This window comes from Lepidochelys kempii, chromosome 23 (genome assembly GCF_965140285.1).
Source record: "Lepidochelys kempii isolate rLepKem1 chromosome 23, rLepKem1.hap1, whole genome shotgun sequence".
Lineage (NCBI taxonomy): Eukaryota > Metazoa > Chordata > Testudines > Cheloniidae > Lepidochelys > Lepidochelys kempii.
The window spans coordinates 18,136,999-18,151,287 of record NC_136402.1 but is presented as its reverse complement, the minus strand read 5'-3'; the positions used below and the strand labels follow the sequence as shown (position 1 = coordinate 18,151,287).

Here is a 14,289-nt window from a genome sequence, read left to right as displayed (position 1 = left end):
CCCCAACACACTCACTGGCAGGGAACACTCTCCCCTGGAAACCAGAAGTGGCTGCATCTCCGTACCAGCAGAGCCATCCCTGTGGGGTGTTACGTGTGGCTGTTCCCCACCCCAGAAGTGGCTGCATCTCTGGGCCGGGTGAGCCCGCTCCGGGCCACGTTATGTGCAGCGGTTCCCCAGCTGTCCCGATTCAGAGGTGGCTGCATCTCGGCACCGGGCGAGCCCTTTCTGCAGGGTGTTGTGTAGGGCTGTTCCCCGGCGCTGAGGAAGGGACTCTGCTGAGCAGCTGTGGTATGTACATTAGAAATAGGAGACTGATGTATTAACCTGGGCTAATTAATTAAACAGTCCCCAGGGGCCTGGCTGCTCTTCCATTCGGCCTGGTCTTCACCTCTCTCCCCCTGGGGCCTGGGTCACCCCTCCGAGCCCCGCCAGGACCCAGGCCTGGGATGCCCAACATCTGTAAGAGAACAAACTGGAAGGAGTGTCAGGACTCCTGGGTTCTCTCCTGGGCTCTGGGAGGGGAGTGGGGGCCAGGGGTTTAGAGCAGGGGGGGCTGGGAGCTAGGACTACACCCTGCCTCTTGTTTTGGGGCCCATGCCTCAGTTTCCCCTCTCCAGCCTGCCCCGCACGCACGCTATGGCAGTGGGATTCACCCATTATCTAAGCAGGGAGAAGCCGGGTACACCAGGGTGACCGATTTGATCCCTTCTCCCCGGCTCAGACCCCGAGGCCTGTCCCCTCTCTGGCCAGCCCTGATCCATGAGCCCTGTAGGGCTGGGCCGACGACTTACCCTGGGAGCAGGGGACACCCCACAGGCTGGGGCTCCACAGCCAGGGCAGCCCCCTGACCCCCAGCTGTAGGCCCAGGCCCCTCTCCTTGGGCTTTGCCCCACCAGGCTGGGTTTGGGGCTCCCCGCTTAGATCAGCCCCTGCCTGCCCCCAGGCTCAGCTAGGGATCCCCCCAGCTCAGCCCTCCTCCTGGCTCAGCTCCACCCCACCACCTCCCATCTCAACTTGGGGCTCCCCCCTGAATCAGCCCCCGCAAGCTCGGCTCAGTGTCCCCCCTCTCCCAGGCTTGTCTCAGTCTCCCCCCGCCCCCCCCAGGCAGGGCTCAGGGCTTCCCCCCAGGCTCGCTCGCCCACTGGCTCCCCTCCGGCTCCCCACCTCCCAGGCTCAGCTGGCTCGGGGCTTGCCCCCCAGGGCTGGTCTCAGGGACCCTGCCCCCCCCACCAGGCTCGCCCCCCGGCTCGCCTCAGCCTCCCCACCCCCCTCAAGCTCAGCTGGCTCGGGGCTTGCCCCCCAGGGGTGGTCTCAGCACTCTCAGGCTCGCCCCCCCACGGGCTCGGCCAGCTCGGGGCTCCCCCCCCCCGCGGGGCTCGGGCTCGCCGGGGCTCGCAGGGCGGCGCGCCGCGCCGGCAGTGCGCAGTGGGCTGAGCGCTGCGGCGGGCGGGCGGGCGGGCGCTCCGGTTGCCGGCGCTCGGCGGAGGCAGCAGCCGGGGCGGCCCCCCCCGCAAAAGGCCCCTCCCCCCGGGGCTCCCCGCAAGGCTCCGGCGGCGGCCGGGACCCTGCAGCCCCCTGCGGCCGGCCCGGGGGGAGAGGCAGAGCGGGGCGGGTCGAGGACCCCCCCGCCCCGTCCCTCTCCATCATTGCGGGGCGCAGGGCGCACGGCTCCGGGCGCAGCCTCCTGCGGGCGTCCCTCTCCATGGAGGGGGGACCGGGGGCGCCCGGGGCCGACAGCCCGAACCGGGCCGTGGAGTACCTGCTGGAGCTCAACAACATCATCGAGAGCCAGCAGAAGCTGCTGGAGACCCAGCGGCGCCGGATCGAGGAGCTGGAGGGACAGCTGGAGCAGCTGACCCAGGAGAACCGGGACCTGCGCGAGGAGAACCGGGAGCAGCCCAGTCGGGAGAGGGAGGGGCCATACCACCAGCACCCGGGCCGGGAGTACCAGGGCCGGCCGGAGCGGGACGGGCAGTTCCAGGGCCGGCCGGAGCGGGACGGGCAGTTCCAGGGCCGGCCGGAGCGGGACGGGCAGTTCCAGGGCCGGCCGGAGCGGGACGGGCAGTTCCAGGGCCGGCCGGAGCGGGACGGGCAGTACCAGGGCCGGCCGGAGCGGGACGGGCAGTACCAGGGCCGGACGGAGCGGGACGGGCAGTTCCAGAGCCGGCCGGAGCGGGACGGGCAGTTCCAGGGCCGGACGGAGCGGGACGGGCAGTTCCAGAACTGGGAAGGGCAGTACCAGAACCGGTCCGATCGGGAAGGGCAGTACCAGAAGCGCGGGGACGGGCCGTTCCAGAACCGGGACAAGGAGCGAGAGCCGCACCCCGGGAACCGCGAGGGGCCCTACCAGAACCGGGACAGCCACTACCGAGACCAATGCCAGCTGCACCGGGACAGCGGCTCCGTCCGGGAGCGGAGCGGCCCCCACCAGAACCGAGACAAGGAGCGGGAGTACCCTCGCCCGCCCCGGGAGCGGGAGCGGGGCCCGCTGAGCCGGGGCGTGTCCCGGAGTTCCAGTCCCGGAGCCGGCGGGGGCCACAGCACCAGCCCCAGCACCAGCCCCGCCACCACCCTGCAGAGAAAGTAAGGAGCTGCGCCCCTGCTCTAGAACCTGCCCCGGTCTAGATCCCATGCGGTCCCCAGGCCTGGATCTCTGCTTTGCTCGGGATCCTTGGGCCTCTTTTCTCCTGTTTCTGCTGTAGATCCACCTCCCCCTGCTCTGGATCCTGCCCTAGATCTCTCTTCCCCCCTGTGCTAGGTCCTGGAGCCACCCTGCTCTAGACCACTCGGGATATCTGCTGTGGATCAGTCTCCCATGCTCTAGGAGTCCTGCTCTGGATCCCTCTCTTCCCTGTTGTAGATCCTGGATTCACACGGCTCTGGGTCCCTCTGGATCTCTGCTCTGACCCCTGTTCTAGAGCCCTCTGCCTGTGGCCTGGTTCCCTGTTCTGGCTAGGTTGCCCTGTCTAGATCCAGGCTCCCTGCTCTAGATCCCTGGATCCTTCTCCCTCTGCTCTAGATACCTCTACTTTCCCCACTATTGCAAGAGTCATCTGCCCCGTCTCTCCCTCCTCATCTCCTCCCAACCTACTCTAGATCCTCCTCTGCTTTCTTCTAGCCCCCTCTCCACCCTGCTCCAGAATAGATCCCTCCCCTTTCCCATAGATCCCCACCTCTCCCTCTCTATTTCCCTGGTACCTGTCCCGCTTCCCATCCAGTAGCTTTCTAGGGTCTTCCCTGAGCCTTGTAGCAGCAGGGGCTGTAGAGCTGCCCCTGGTGTGTCTAGAAGCAAGGGGTTCTCCCTGTCTAAAGGCAAGGGATTCTGGAGCCTGGCCTCCTGAAATCTAGAAGAAGGGGTTCCAGAGCTAGGATCCAGAAGCGCCAAGAAACAGTGCCTTCTAGAGCCTTCTCTCTAGGACCTCTGAAAGTAGGACGTTCTAGATCACACCCCAGACATGCCTAGAAGCAGCAGATCATAGAACCTGCCCCACTGTGCTCCTGGTGGTGGTGGGGTTCTTGGGCCTGCTCCCTGACACGTCTGGAAGCAGGGATGTTCTGGGCATCCCGTAGTGCATCTGGAAGTAACAGTCCTAGAGTCTGTTCCCAGCACTTCTAGCAGAAGGGGGCTCTAGAACCTGCTCCTCTGACCTGTCTAGCCTGGGGGGGTCATGGAGTCTTCCCTGATGTGACTAGAAGCAGGAGGGTCAGGAGCCATCCTGCTGCCTGGTAGCAGGAAGTTCTAGAGGGTGACACCCCAATGCATCAAGGAGTGGGGGGTTATGGAAGTTGGGGTTCTAGAGCCTGGTCCCCTTATATGGCTGTTCTAGAGACACCCAGAGCGTGTCTACATTCATGAGGATTAGTAGCTGGTTTCTAGATCATGGTCCCAACCTACCTCGTACCACAAGGACTCTAGAGCAGGACGGGCCTTCTAAAGCACAGACTCCGGCGCACCTAGCCGCTGGCAGTTCTAGAGCTGCTTTTGCCACTCCTGGTGGTTCTAGAGCACAGTCCTGCTATGTCCAGCAACAGGCGGGGTCTAGAGCCAGCCACAACACTCCTGGCAACACGGGGATGGGGGGGAGATGAGACCTTGCACCAGGGACTCCAAGCCCCAGGGGGTTCTAGAGACACCCTGGCAAACAGGGGATCTAGAACCTGCTCCTGATGCAGCTGCTAGCAGGAGGGAGCTAGAACTTGCTCTGGACTCTCTTGGCAGCAGGGGGGGGTCTAGAACCTAACCCCGATGCATGTGGGGCGGTTTCCATCTGTAGATCTGCTTTATCCTGGTACCCCTGGTCCCTTCTGCCTCCCCCCTCCCAGGGGTACATGGCTATTGGGAGGGAACAAGGCTGGATGATGGGGTAATGCAGCATGGATCGGTTGGTGGCACATGGGGCGGGGGGACTGGGCAGGTACCCCCTCCCTTCCCAGGGAGAGGGGAGCAAAGTGTCACGTGTAAGAGCACGGGGCTTGGGTCGTGGGAAGCTGGGGGATAGCAGGACCTTGCGTGGGTTCTCCTGAACTCCTGGGTTCTCTCCCTGGCTCTGGGAGGGGAGCGGGGGCTGGTGGGTTAGAGCAGGGGGGGCTGGGAGCCTGAACTCCTGGGTTCTCTCCCCAGCTCTAGGTGGGGAGTGGGGTCTAGTGTATGTGTAAGGGGGGGGAGGGCTAGGAGCCAGGACTCCTGGGTTCCATTGCTTTAGTGTCCAATTAGGAGGGAATCTGATTCCAGTTGTAGTTTGGCTTCTGAAGGGATCCCAGCGGCGTTGGCTCTTCCCGGGCTCGGATCCTGCCCCCCTGCCCTGTCAGTGCTCCCCTGTCTGGGGGGGCCTGCCTGCGCTTCTGTTTGTCTCTCCAAAACAACCCCCTGATAAAATCCAGCCCCCCACCCACCACTTCTCCATTGTGGGCAATCTCCTCCTAGGCCGGGGACAGTGTGTGAGCCGGGGGTGATCTCGTGATCCCCGGGGGTGGGAAATCTGGGGAACTTAGCAAACTTGGGAGAGGATCTGGTGATCTTGGGATGGATCTGGTGATGATTTGGGGATCTGGGGATCTGATGGGGGATCTGGCAATGTCACAGGGATCTGGGGCTCTCACAGGGGATCTGGGGATCTCAGGGAGGATTTGATGGCCTTGGAATAGATCTGGTGATCTTACAGGGGATCTGGTGATCTTAGGGAGGATTTGGCAAGCTTGAAATGGATTGGTGATCTTATGGGGGATCGGGTGGCTTTGGGATGGATCTGGTGATTGTATAGGGATCTGGTGACCTTGGGATGGATCTGGTGATCTCATGGGGGATCTGGGGATCCGGGCAAGCTTGCGTGAGGCTCTAACGTCCCTTGCAGGGATTGGATGTGCTTCACAAACTTTGGGGATGATCTCGTGAGCGTGGAGGCCACAGGGGAGGCCTTTGGGGAGCTCTGCAGGCTTTGGGGACCCTCCCCCAGCCCTGCAGGCTGGGCTGTGCCGGGCAGAGCCGTGTGGGGCGTGCGAGGTGGGAATTGATGGCTCCAGCCGCGTGTTCTCTTCTCTTCCCAGCACCACCCCCTCCCGCAGCTCAGAAATTAGCAACGTGGTTTGGATGCTGCTGCAAATGACTTAAAGCAGCACAAATCTGTCTTGCTTTTACCGCCCACTCTGCGCCGAGGTGTTCATCAGAACCCGGAGTGCGAGCGCTGAGGGGGCGGGCGGGGGAATGCAGGGGCCTGAGCTCCCCCCTCCCCGAGCCAGGGAGAGAACCCAGGCATCCAGGCTCCCAGCCCACCCCCGGCTCTAAACACTAGACCCCACTCCCCTCCCAGAGCTGGGGAGAGAACCCAGGCATCCAGGCTCCCAGCCCACCCCCGGCTCTAAACACTAGACCCCACTCCCCTCCCAGAGCTGGGGAGAGAACCCAGGCGTCCTGGCTCCCAGCCCCCCCTGCTGTAACCCACTAGATCCCACTCCCCTCCCAGAGCCAGGAAGATAACCCAGGTGTCCTGGCTCCCAGCCAAGGACTATTTCAGGTGAGATCATTTGCAACCTTGCGGTCAGGCTGCATCCGTTCTGGCCCCGGGGGAGCGAAGATCAGAATCTGGCCCAGGGGTTACGCTGTCCTTGGCTGTTGCCGACTTGATGTCACCTTCTCATTCCCAGCCAAGCCTGTCCTGTCTGGGCTTCTTCACTTCCTCTGCCTTTCCCCAGGAGTACGGGGTGAACCCAGGCGTCTGGGCCAAATCCCAGCTCAGGAGATCTCTGCTTCTTCCCCGGCATTTTTGTGGGAGGGAGGCAGGTTTCTTCTTCACTTCCTGTCCCAAACCACTATGGAGCTGTTCTCCAGCCGCCCTTCCCAGAAGTGGCTGCATCTTAGTGGTGGGTGAGCCAACCCCATGCGATGTTATGTGCGACTGTTCCCCAGCTGCCCCAGCCTAGAGGTGGCTGCATCTCAGCTCTGGGAGAGCCGTCCCCGGGAGTCTGTTGCTATCCTACCATCCCACATGGCAGCCACTAATCTCCCAGCATGGAGGAGGTCTGTAAAATACCCTGACCCCACAGGACAGATCTGGAGGAGGGAGGAGTGGTGGGGTCTGCTGGGTAGTGCGAAACCACAGCCTGGCTCTCACCCGGCCCCGGGGCAGGGACTGGCTGGCTCAAGGGGGCAGGGAATGGGGCAGGGGCCTGTCCCCTCTAGGGGGCACCGGCTCCCATCCGCCCCAGGGCAGCGACTGGCTGGCTTGGGGAGCAGGGAATGGGGCCTGGGGCCTGTCCCCTGTATGGGGTGCCGGCTCCCACTCGGCCCCAGGGCAGGGACTGGCTGGCTCAGGGGGACGGGGAATGGGGCCTGGCGCCTGTCCCCTGTATGGGGTGCCGGCTCCCACCCGGCCCCAGGGCGGGGGCGGGAATGGGGCCTGTCCCCTCGGGGCGGGGGCGCTGGGTCCGAGGTTCAGATCTCAGGCTCACGGGGCCAGCTGGTCCCCCCGCCCTGCCAGAGGACGGGAAAGGGCAGCAGATGGGGCGGTCGGTGGGAACCGTGGGCTGATGACGCCTGGCCCCCGGCCCCTGCCGCCATGCCACCTGTTCCCGGGAAAAAGCCCCACTGGGCTCTGTGCGCTGGGGCAGGTGGCCAGAGCTGCTGGGCCAGACCCAGCTCGTCCCCTTCCCCCCCACAAGCCAGCCAGCCCCTGCCCCGGGGCCGCAGGGGAGCCTCTTGAGGGGCCAGGCCCCGGGCCCCCTTCCCTCCTCCCCCGACCCAGCCAGCCCCTGCCCCGGGCCGCAGGGGGGCCTCTCGAGGGGCCAGGCCCCGGGCCCCCTTCCCTGCTCCCCCAAGCCAGCCAGCCCCCGCCCTGGGGCTGGCACTCACTCGAGGGGAAAGGCCCCGGGTTGGGGGCACCCCTGCTCCGCAGGCCTGTCCGGGTGTCCCCCGTCCCCCCTCAGCTGCAAATGAGCCGCTCTCAGATCCCAGCTCCGGCTCTGCGGGCAAGTTAACGCCAGTGTCTGAGCCCAGCTCCCCCTCTGCGCGCCCTGGAGAGCCCTCATCCCTGCGCCTCGCCCTGGGCTGCGCCACTCGACCGGACTCCTGGGTTCTCCCCCTGGCGCTGGGAGGGGAGTGCGGGCTAGTGGTTAGAGAAGCGGGGGCTGGTAGCCAGGACTCCTGGGTTCTCTACCCAGCTCTGGGAGGGGGCTGCGGTTTAGTCGTTGGCGCAGGGGGGGTGGTAGCCAGGACTCCTGGGTTCTCTCCTGACTCTGGGAGGGGAGTGGTGGCTAGTGGTTAGAGAAGGGGGGGCTGGAAGCCAGGACTCCTGGGTTCTCTATCCAGCTCTGGGAGGGGAGTGGGGGCTAGTGGTTAGAGAAGGGGGGGCTGGAAGCCAGGACTCCTGGGTTCTCTACCCAGCTCTGGGAGGGGAGTGGGGGCTAGTGGTTGGCGCAGGTTGCACTGGCTTCCGGACACCTGGATACTATGAATCTTCCCCAGTGTATCCTGTCTGGGTCCATACTTTTCTCTCATTAGTTAATGAGCAGTTTAATTTGGCCTAGTGTCCCCCCGCCCGCCCCGTTACCCTCATATGAATTGGTGTCTCTGCTAGATTCTGCCCAGCAGCCTCACTAGCATTGAAAGGCCCCGAGTGTCTGACATAGGTCAGGGGTTCTCAAACTGGGGGTCGGGACCCCTCAGGGGGTCACGAGGTTATAACTTGGGCGGTCATGAGCTGTCAGCCTCCACCCGAAACCGGGATCCGGGATATATAATGGTGTGTATGTGTTTTTAATTTATAAAGGGGGTCACACTCAGAAACTTGTCACCAGTACAAAAGTTTAAGAACCGCTGTGCTGGAGTGTGAGTGTGTGTGGGGGCGGGGGGGAGGTAGGACACGGGGCCTGTCCCCGCAAGGGGGCGCCGGCTTCCATCCAGCCCCAGGGCAGGGAACGGGACACGGGGCCTGTCCCTAAACCACGGAGTCTCCAGGCAGGTGTTGGAGTTATGTGGGCTGGATGCCCACTCCCTTCCCATCCTCCCCCCGAAACAGAGTCTGGGGTCAGGGGGAGCCTGGGGCTGGGCTGGCAGGGGGCTGCAGGTCGGGAGCGAGGGGCACCGGCAGGGCTGGGGGGAGCTGGGGGCTGGGCTAGCCGGGGGCTGCGGGTCGGGACTCAGCTGTGATTCCCCCACTCCCTAACTTTTACCTCCCCCACCGCATCCAGGACGCCTGGGTTCCAGCTGCAAAGAATAGACCCAGCGACTTTTGTGATTCCCTTCTCCCCTTGCTCCCCAGCAGCAATGGGGCAGGGGGCGGGGGGCGGGGGGGCTGGATCAAGGGGGGTCTGGGTCTGGGGGGGCCGCCTGTCACTTATCCCGGTCTCTCTCTCCCTCTCGTCCGCAGGTCCGACGGAGACAACTCCCGAACCGTCAGGTCAGTGCTCGCGTCCCTCCTCTGCTTCCCTGCTCGCTCCCCGCTTTCCATCCCATCGCGCCTCCCCCGGCCCCCCCAGGTGCTGCTTTAGTCCCCCTCCCCGGCTGATCCCAGCCCATTTCGGCCCGTGGATCCGTCCCGTCCGCCCCTGCCCGGCCCATCTCTGGTTGTTCCCGGGTGGGCGTCCGGATGGGGCCCGTCTCACTCCGGATCGGGCGGGGCTTAAGACAGGGTCCCCCACCCCCACCTTGGCTGTGAGGCTGGTGCATTTGTAGCATGCAGCACGGCCTCGGCCAGCAGGGGGCGCCGCGGGGAGTGGGGTAGGGGGCAGGCCTGTGAGCGGCGCTCCCGGCTCCTCCAGCCCCGGCCTCTCCCTGCAGGGGGCGCTGCGTCCGTGGCTTTGCCTGTGTCCAGGAGCGGTGTGTGTGGGGCAGGGGGCCGGGGGGCGTCCGGGAGTATCTCATGTCCAGTGTGGCTGCACTTTCGGGGGGCCGGCTCCGCTTGGCAAAGCAGGTCGCATGTTGGGGACCAGCGGTGTGGGGCTGAGTGGCTTCCCTGGTGCCAGGGGAGGGGGCTGTCAGGACGACCGGCACGGCGGGGGGCCCTGGTCTCGCTCGGGATCTGGACAGCACCCTGCACGGCGGGGGGCCCCGGTCTCGCTCGGGGTCTGGGCAGCGCCCTGCACGGCGGGGGGCCCCGGTCTCGCTCGGGATCTGGGCAGCGCCGGGCACGGCGGGGGGCCCCGGTCTCGCTCGGGATCTGGGCAGCGCCGGGCACGGCGGGGGGCCCTGGTCTCGCTCGGGATCTGGGCAGCGCCCTGCACGGCGGGGGGCCCTGGTCTCGCTCGGGATCTGGGCAGCGCCCTGCACGGCGGGGGGCCCTGGTCTCGCTCGGGATCTGGGCAGCGCCCTGCACGGCGGGGGGCCCTGGTCTCGCTCGGGATCTGGGCAGCGCCCTGCACGGCGGGGGGCCCTGGTCTCGCTCGGGATCTGGGCAGCGCCCTGCACGGCGGGGGGCCCTGGTCTCGCTCGGGATCTGGGCAGCGCCCTGCACGGCGGGGCGCCCTGGTCTCGCTCGGGATCTGGGCAGCACCGGGCACGGCGGGGGGCCCCGGTCTCGCTCGGGGTCTGGGCAGCGCCCTGCACGGCGGGGGGCCCTGGTCTCGCTCGGGATCTGGGCAGCGCCCGGCACGACAGGGGGCCCTGGTCTCGCTCGGGATCTGGGCAGCGCCCTGCACGGCGGGGGGCCCCGGTCTCGCTCGGGGTCTGGGCAGCGCCCTGCACGACGGGGGGCCCTGGTCTCGCTCGGGGTCTGGGCAGCGCCCGGCATGGCGGGAGGCCCTGGTCTCGCTCGGGGTCTGGGCAGCGCCCGGCACGGCGGGGGGCCCCGGTCTCGCTCGGGGTCTGGGCAGCGCCCGGCACGGCGGGGGGCCCTGGTGTTGCTTGGGATCTGGGCAGCGCCCGACGCGACGGGGGGCCCTGGTCTCGCTCGGGGTCTGGGCAGCGCCCGGCAGGATTGCAGGGCGGGGGGGGGTGTCCCTGGTCTCCATCCAGGCCTGTAGGTGCTGTTGCAGAGTAAACCCCGTTACTGATACATTTCCACACCTGAGCTGCCTGACCTGGACACAGGCAGCCCCCAGAATTTCTTCTGGAACGAACGCGTCGGCTTTGGGGCGCTTCGAACGAATCCTCTTGTTTCCCTGAGTCATATCGTGTCCTGTATGAATGGGAAACATCTAGAGAACCCAGGCGTCCGGGCTCCCAGCGCCCCTGCGCCAACCACTAGACCCCCCTCCCCTCCCAGAGCTGGGGAGAGAACCCAGGCATCCGGGCTCCCAGCCCCCACCGCTCTCACCACTAGACTCTCCCGCCCCCTGGGCTGGGAATAGAATTATTTCCCTCCGCTAATTATGTAATTAGCAAAGCAATTATTTCCGATTTTCCCCTGTTCCTGTGCTGTACATAACACACACAACACACACAACCGCTGCTTATTGATCCTGTGTGTGCACTGTTCAAACAACACTGCCAGGTCGGTGGATAGATACTGATGTAAATAACAGAGTGGTTAGAGTCGGGGGGACCAGGAGCCAGGACGCCTGGGTTCTCTCCCCGGCTCCGGGCGCGGAGTGGGGTCTGGTGGGTTAGAGTCGGGGGGACCAGGAGCCAGGACGCCTGGGTTCTCTCCCCGGCTCCGGGCGCGGAGTGGGGTCTGGTGGGTTAGAGCGGAGGAGGCTGGGAGCCCGGACGCCTGGGTTCTCTCCCTGGCTCCGGGCGGGGAGCGGGGTCGGGTGGGTTCCAGCAGGGCCGGGGCTGGGAGCCAGGACTCCTGGGTTCTCTCCCCAGACAGTGGCTGGGAGCTGTGTTGCTAGGGGTGCGTGGTGGAACCTCGAGGCTAATGTGGCAGGACGTTGCTAGGAGACATGGGGGCGGGGGGGAGCTGACAGCTCGGAGGAGGAGTGACAATGTAGGGCTGCCAGGATACATTGCCATGGCGACCAGAAACATACACAGCGCCAGCCTCCCAACAGCTGTTTCTACGGCAGGCGAGATTCACGTGGTGCAGCCACCTCTGGGGCGGGACAGCTGGGGAACAGCCGCACATAACGCCGGATGGGGGATGGCTCGCTCGGTGCTGAGATGCAGCCGCCTCTGGGGCTGGACAGCTGGGGACCAGCCGCACATAACCCCGCACGGGGAGGGCTCCCCCGGCACTGGGGTGCAGCTGCCTCTTCCCTCCTTCATCTGCATTCTATTTCATTTGCCTCTGCCTCAGTTTCCTCACGATCCCCTCCTGTGTCTGGCTTTGACATAGAATCATAGAATATCAGGGTTGGAAGGGACCTCAGGAGGTCATCTAGTCCAACCCCCTGCTCAAAGCAGGACCAATCCCCAATTAAATCATCCCAGCCAGGGCTTTGTCAAGCCTGACCTTAAAAACTTCTAAGGAAGGAGATTCTACCACCTCCCTAGGTAACGCATTCCAGTGTTTCACCACCCTCCTAGTGAAAAAGTTTTTCCTAATATCCAACCTAAACCTCCCCCACTGCAACTTGAGACCATTACTCCTCGTTCTGTCATCTGCTACCATTGAGAACAGTCTAGAGCCATCCTCTTTGGAACCCCCTTTCAGGTAGTTGAAAGCAGCTATCAAATCCCCCCTCATTCTTCTCTTCTGCAGGCTAAACAATCCCAGCTCCCTCAGCCTCTCCTCATAACTCATGTGTTCCAGTCCCCTAACCATTTTTGTTGCCCTTCGCTGGACTCCAATTTTTCCACATCCTTCTTGCAGTGTGGGGCCCAAAACTGGACACAGTACTCCAGATGAGGCCTCACCAATGTCGAATAGAGGGGAACGATCACGTCCCTCGATCTGCTCGCTATGCCCCTACTTATACATCCCAAAATGCCATTGGCCTTCTTGGCAACAGGGGCACAGTGCTGACTCATATCCAGCTTCTCGTCCACTGTCACCCCTAGGTCCTTTTCCGCAGAACTGCTGCCGAGCCATTCGGTCCCTAGTCTGTAGCGGTGCATTGGGTTCTTCCGTCCTAAGTGCAGGACCCTGCACTTATCCTTATTGAACCTCATCAGATTTCTTTTGGCCTAATCCTCCAATTTGTCTAGGTCCCTCTGTATCCTATCCCTGCCCTCCAGCATATCTACCACTCCTCCCAGTTTAGTATCGGGGACTTCCCCCGATCGCCATGAGTTTTCAAAGATAATGGCCAATGGCTCTGCAATCACATCCGCCAATTCCTTTAGCACTCTCGGATGCAACGCATCCGGCCCCATGGACTTGTGCTCGTCCAGCTTTTCTAAATAGTCCCGAACCACTTCTTCCCAGCAGTCTGGGAGCTGACCTTGTTCGTGAAGACAGAGGCAAAAAAAGCATTGAGTACATTAGCTTTTTCCACATCCCCTGTCACTAGGTTGCCTCCCTCATTTAGTAAGGGGCCCACACTTTCCTTGGCTTTCTTCTTGTTGCCAACATATCTGAAGAAACCCTTCTTGTTACTCTTAACATCCCTCGCTAGCTGCAACTCCAGGTGCGATTTGGCCTCCTGATTTCATTCCTGCATGCCTGAGCAACATTTTTATACTCTTCCCTCGTCATTTGTCCAATCTTCCACTTCTTGTAAGCTTCTTTTTTATGTTTGGTTTCAGAGTAACAGCCGTGTTGGGCTGTATTCGCAAAAAGAAAAGGAGGACTTGTGGCACCTTAGAGACTAACCAATTTATTTGAGCATGAGCTTTCGTGAGCTACAGCTCAAATAAATTGGTTAGTCTCTAAGGTGCCACAAGTCCTCCTTTTCTTTTTTTATGCTTAAGATCTGCAAGGATTTCACTGTTAAGCCAAGCTGGTCGCCTGCCATATTTACTATTCTTTCGACACATCAGGATGGTTTGTCCCTGTAACCTCAGTAGGGATTCTTTGAAATACAGCCAGCTCTCCTGGATTCCTTTCCCCCTCATGTTATTCCCCCAGGGGATCCTACCCATCAGTTCCCTGAGGGAGTCGAATTCTGCTTTCCTGAAGTCCAGGGTCCATATCCTGCTGCTTACCTTTCTTCCCTGTGTCAGGATCCTGATCTCGACCAACTCATGGTCACTGCCTCCCAGGTTCCCATCCACTTTTGCTTCCCCCACTAATTCTTCCCGGTTCGTGAGCAGCAGGTCAAGAAAAGCTCCCCCCCAGTTGGCTCCTCCAGCACTTGCACCAGGAAATTGTCCCCTACGCTTTCCAAAAACTTCCTGGATTGTCTGTGCACCGCTGTATTGCTCTCCCAGCAGATATCAGGATGATTAAAGTCGCCGATGAGAACCAGGGCCTGCGATCTAGTAGCTTCCGCGAGCTGCCGGAAGAAAGCCTCGTCCACCTCACCCCCCTGGTCCGGTGGTCTACACCAGACTCCCACCAGGACATCACTCCTGTTGCTCACACTTCTAAACTTAACCCAGAGACACTCAGGTTTTTCTGCAGTTTCGTACGGGAGCTCTGAGCAGTCATACTGCTCCCTTACATACAGTGCTACTCCCCCACCTTTTCTGCCCTGCCTGTCCTTCCTGAACAGTTTATAACCATCCATGACAGTACTCCAGTCATGTGAGTTATCCCACCAAGTCTCTGTTATTCCGATCACGTCATAATTCCTTGACATCACCAGGACCTCCAGTTCTCCCTGCTTGTTTCCCAGGCTTTGTGCATTTGTATATAGGCACTTGAGAGAACCTGCTGATCGCCCCTCATTCTCAGTATGAGGTAGGAGCCCTCCCCTCCCAGACGTTCCTGCCTGCACTTCCTCACAGTATCCTGCTTGCCCACGTACCTCAGGGCTTTGGTCTCCTTCCCCCGGTGAGCCTAGTTTAAAGCCCTCCTCACTAGGTTAGCCAGC

General features: G+C 62.7%; 1 protein-coding gene across 1 annotated transcript in view; it reads left to right on the top strand.

Moving 5' to 3' along the window:
* The first annotated feature begins 1,464 nt into the window (after positions 1-1,464).
* Positions 1,465-14,289, top strand: part of IQSEC2 (IQ motif and Sec7 domain ArfGEF 2) — a 64,393-nt gene continuing 51,568 nt past the window's right edge. The window contains 2 exon segments of the mRNA XM_073321511.2: positions 1,465-2,586; positions 8,865-8,894. Of these exon segments, the coding sequence (XP_073177612.2) occupies positions 1,706-2,586; positions 8,865-8,894 (911 nt within the window). The 5' untranslated portion in view covers positions 1,465-1,705.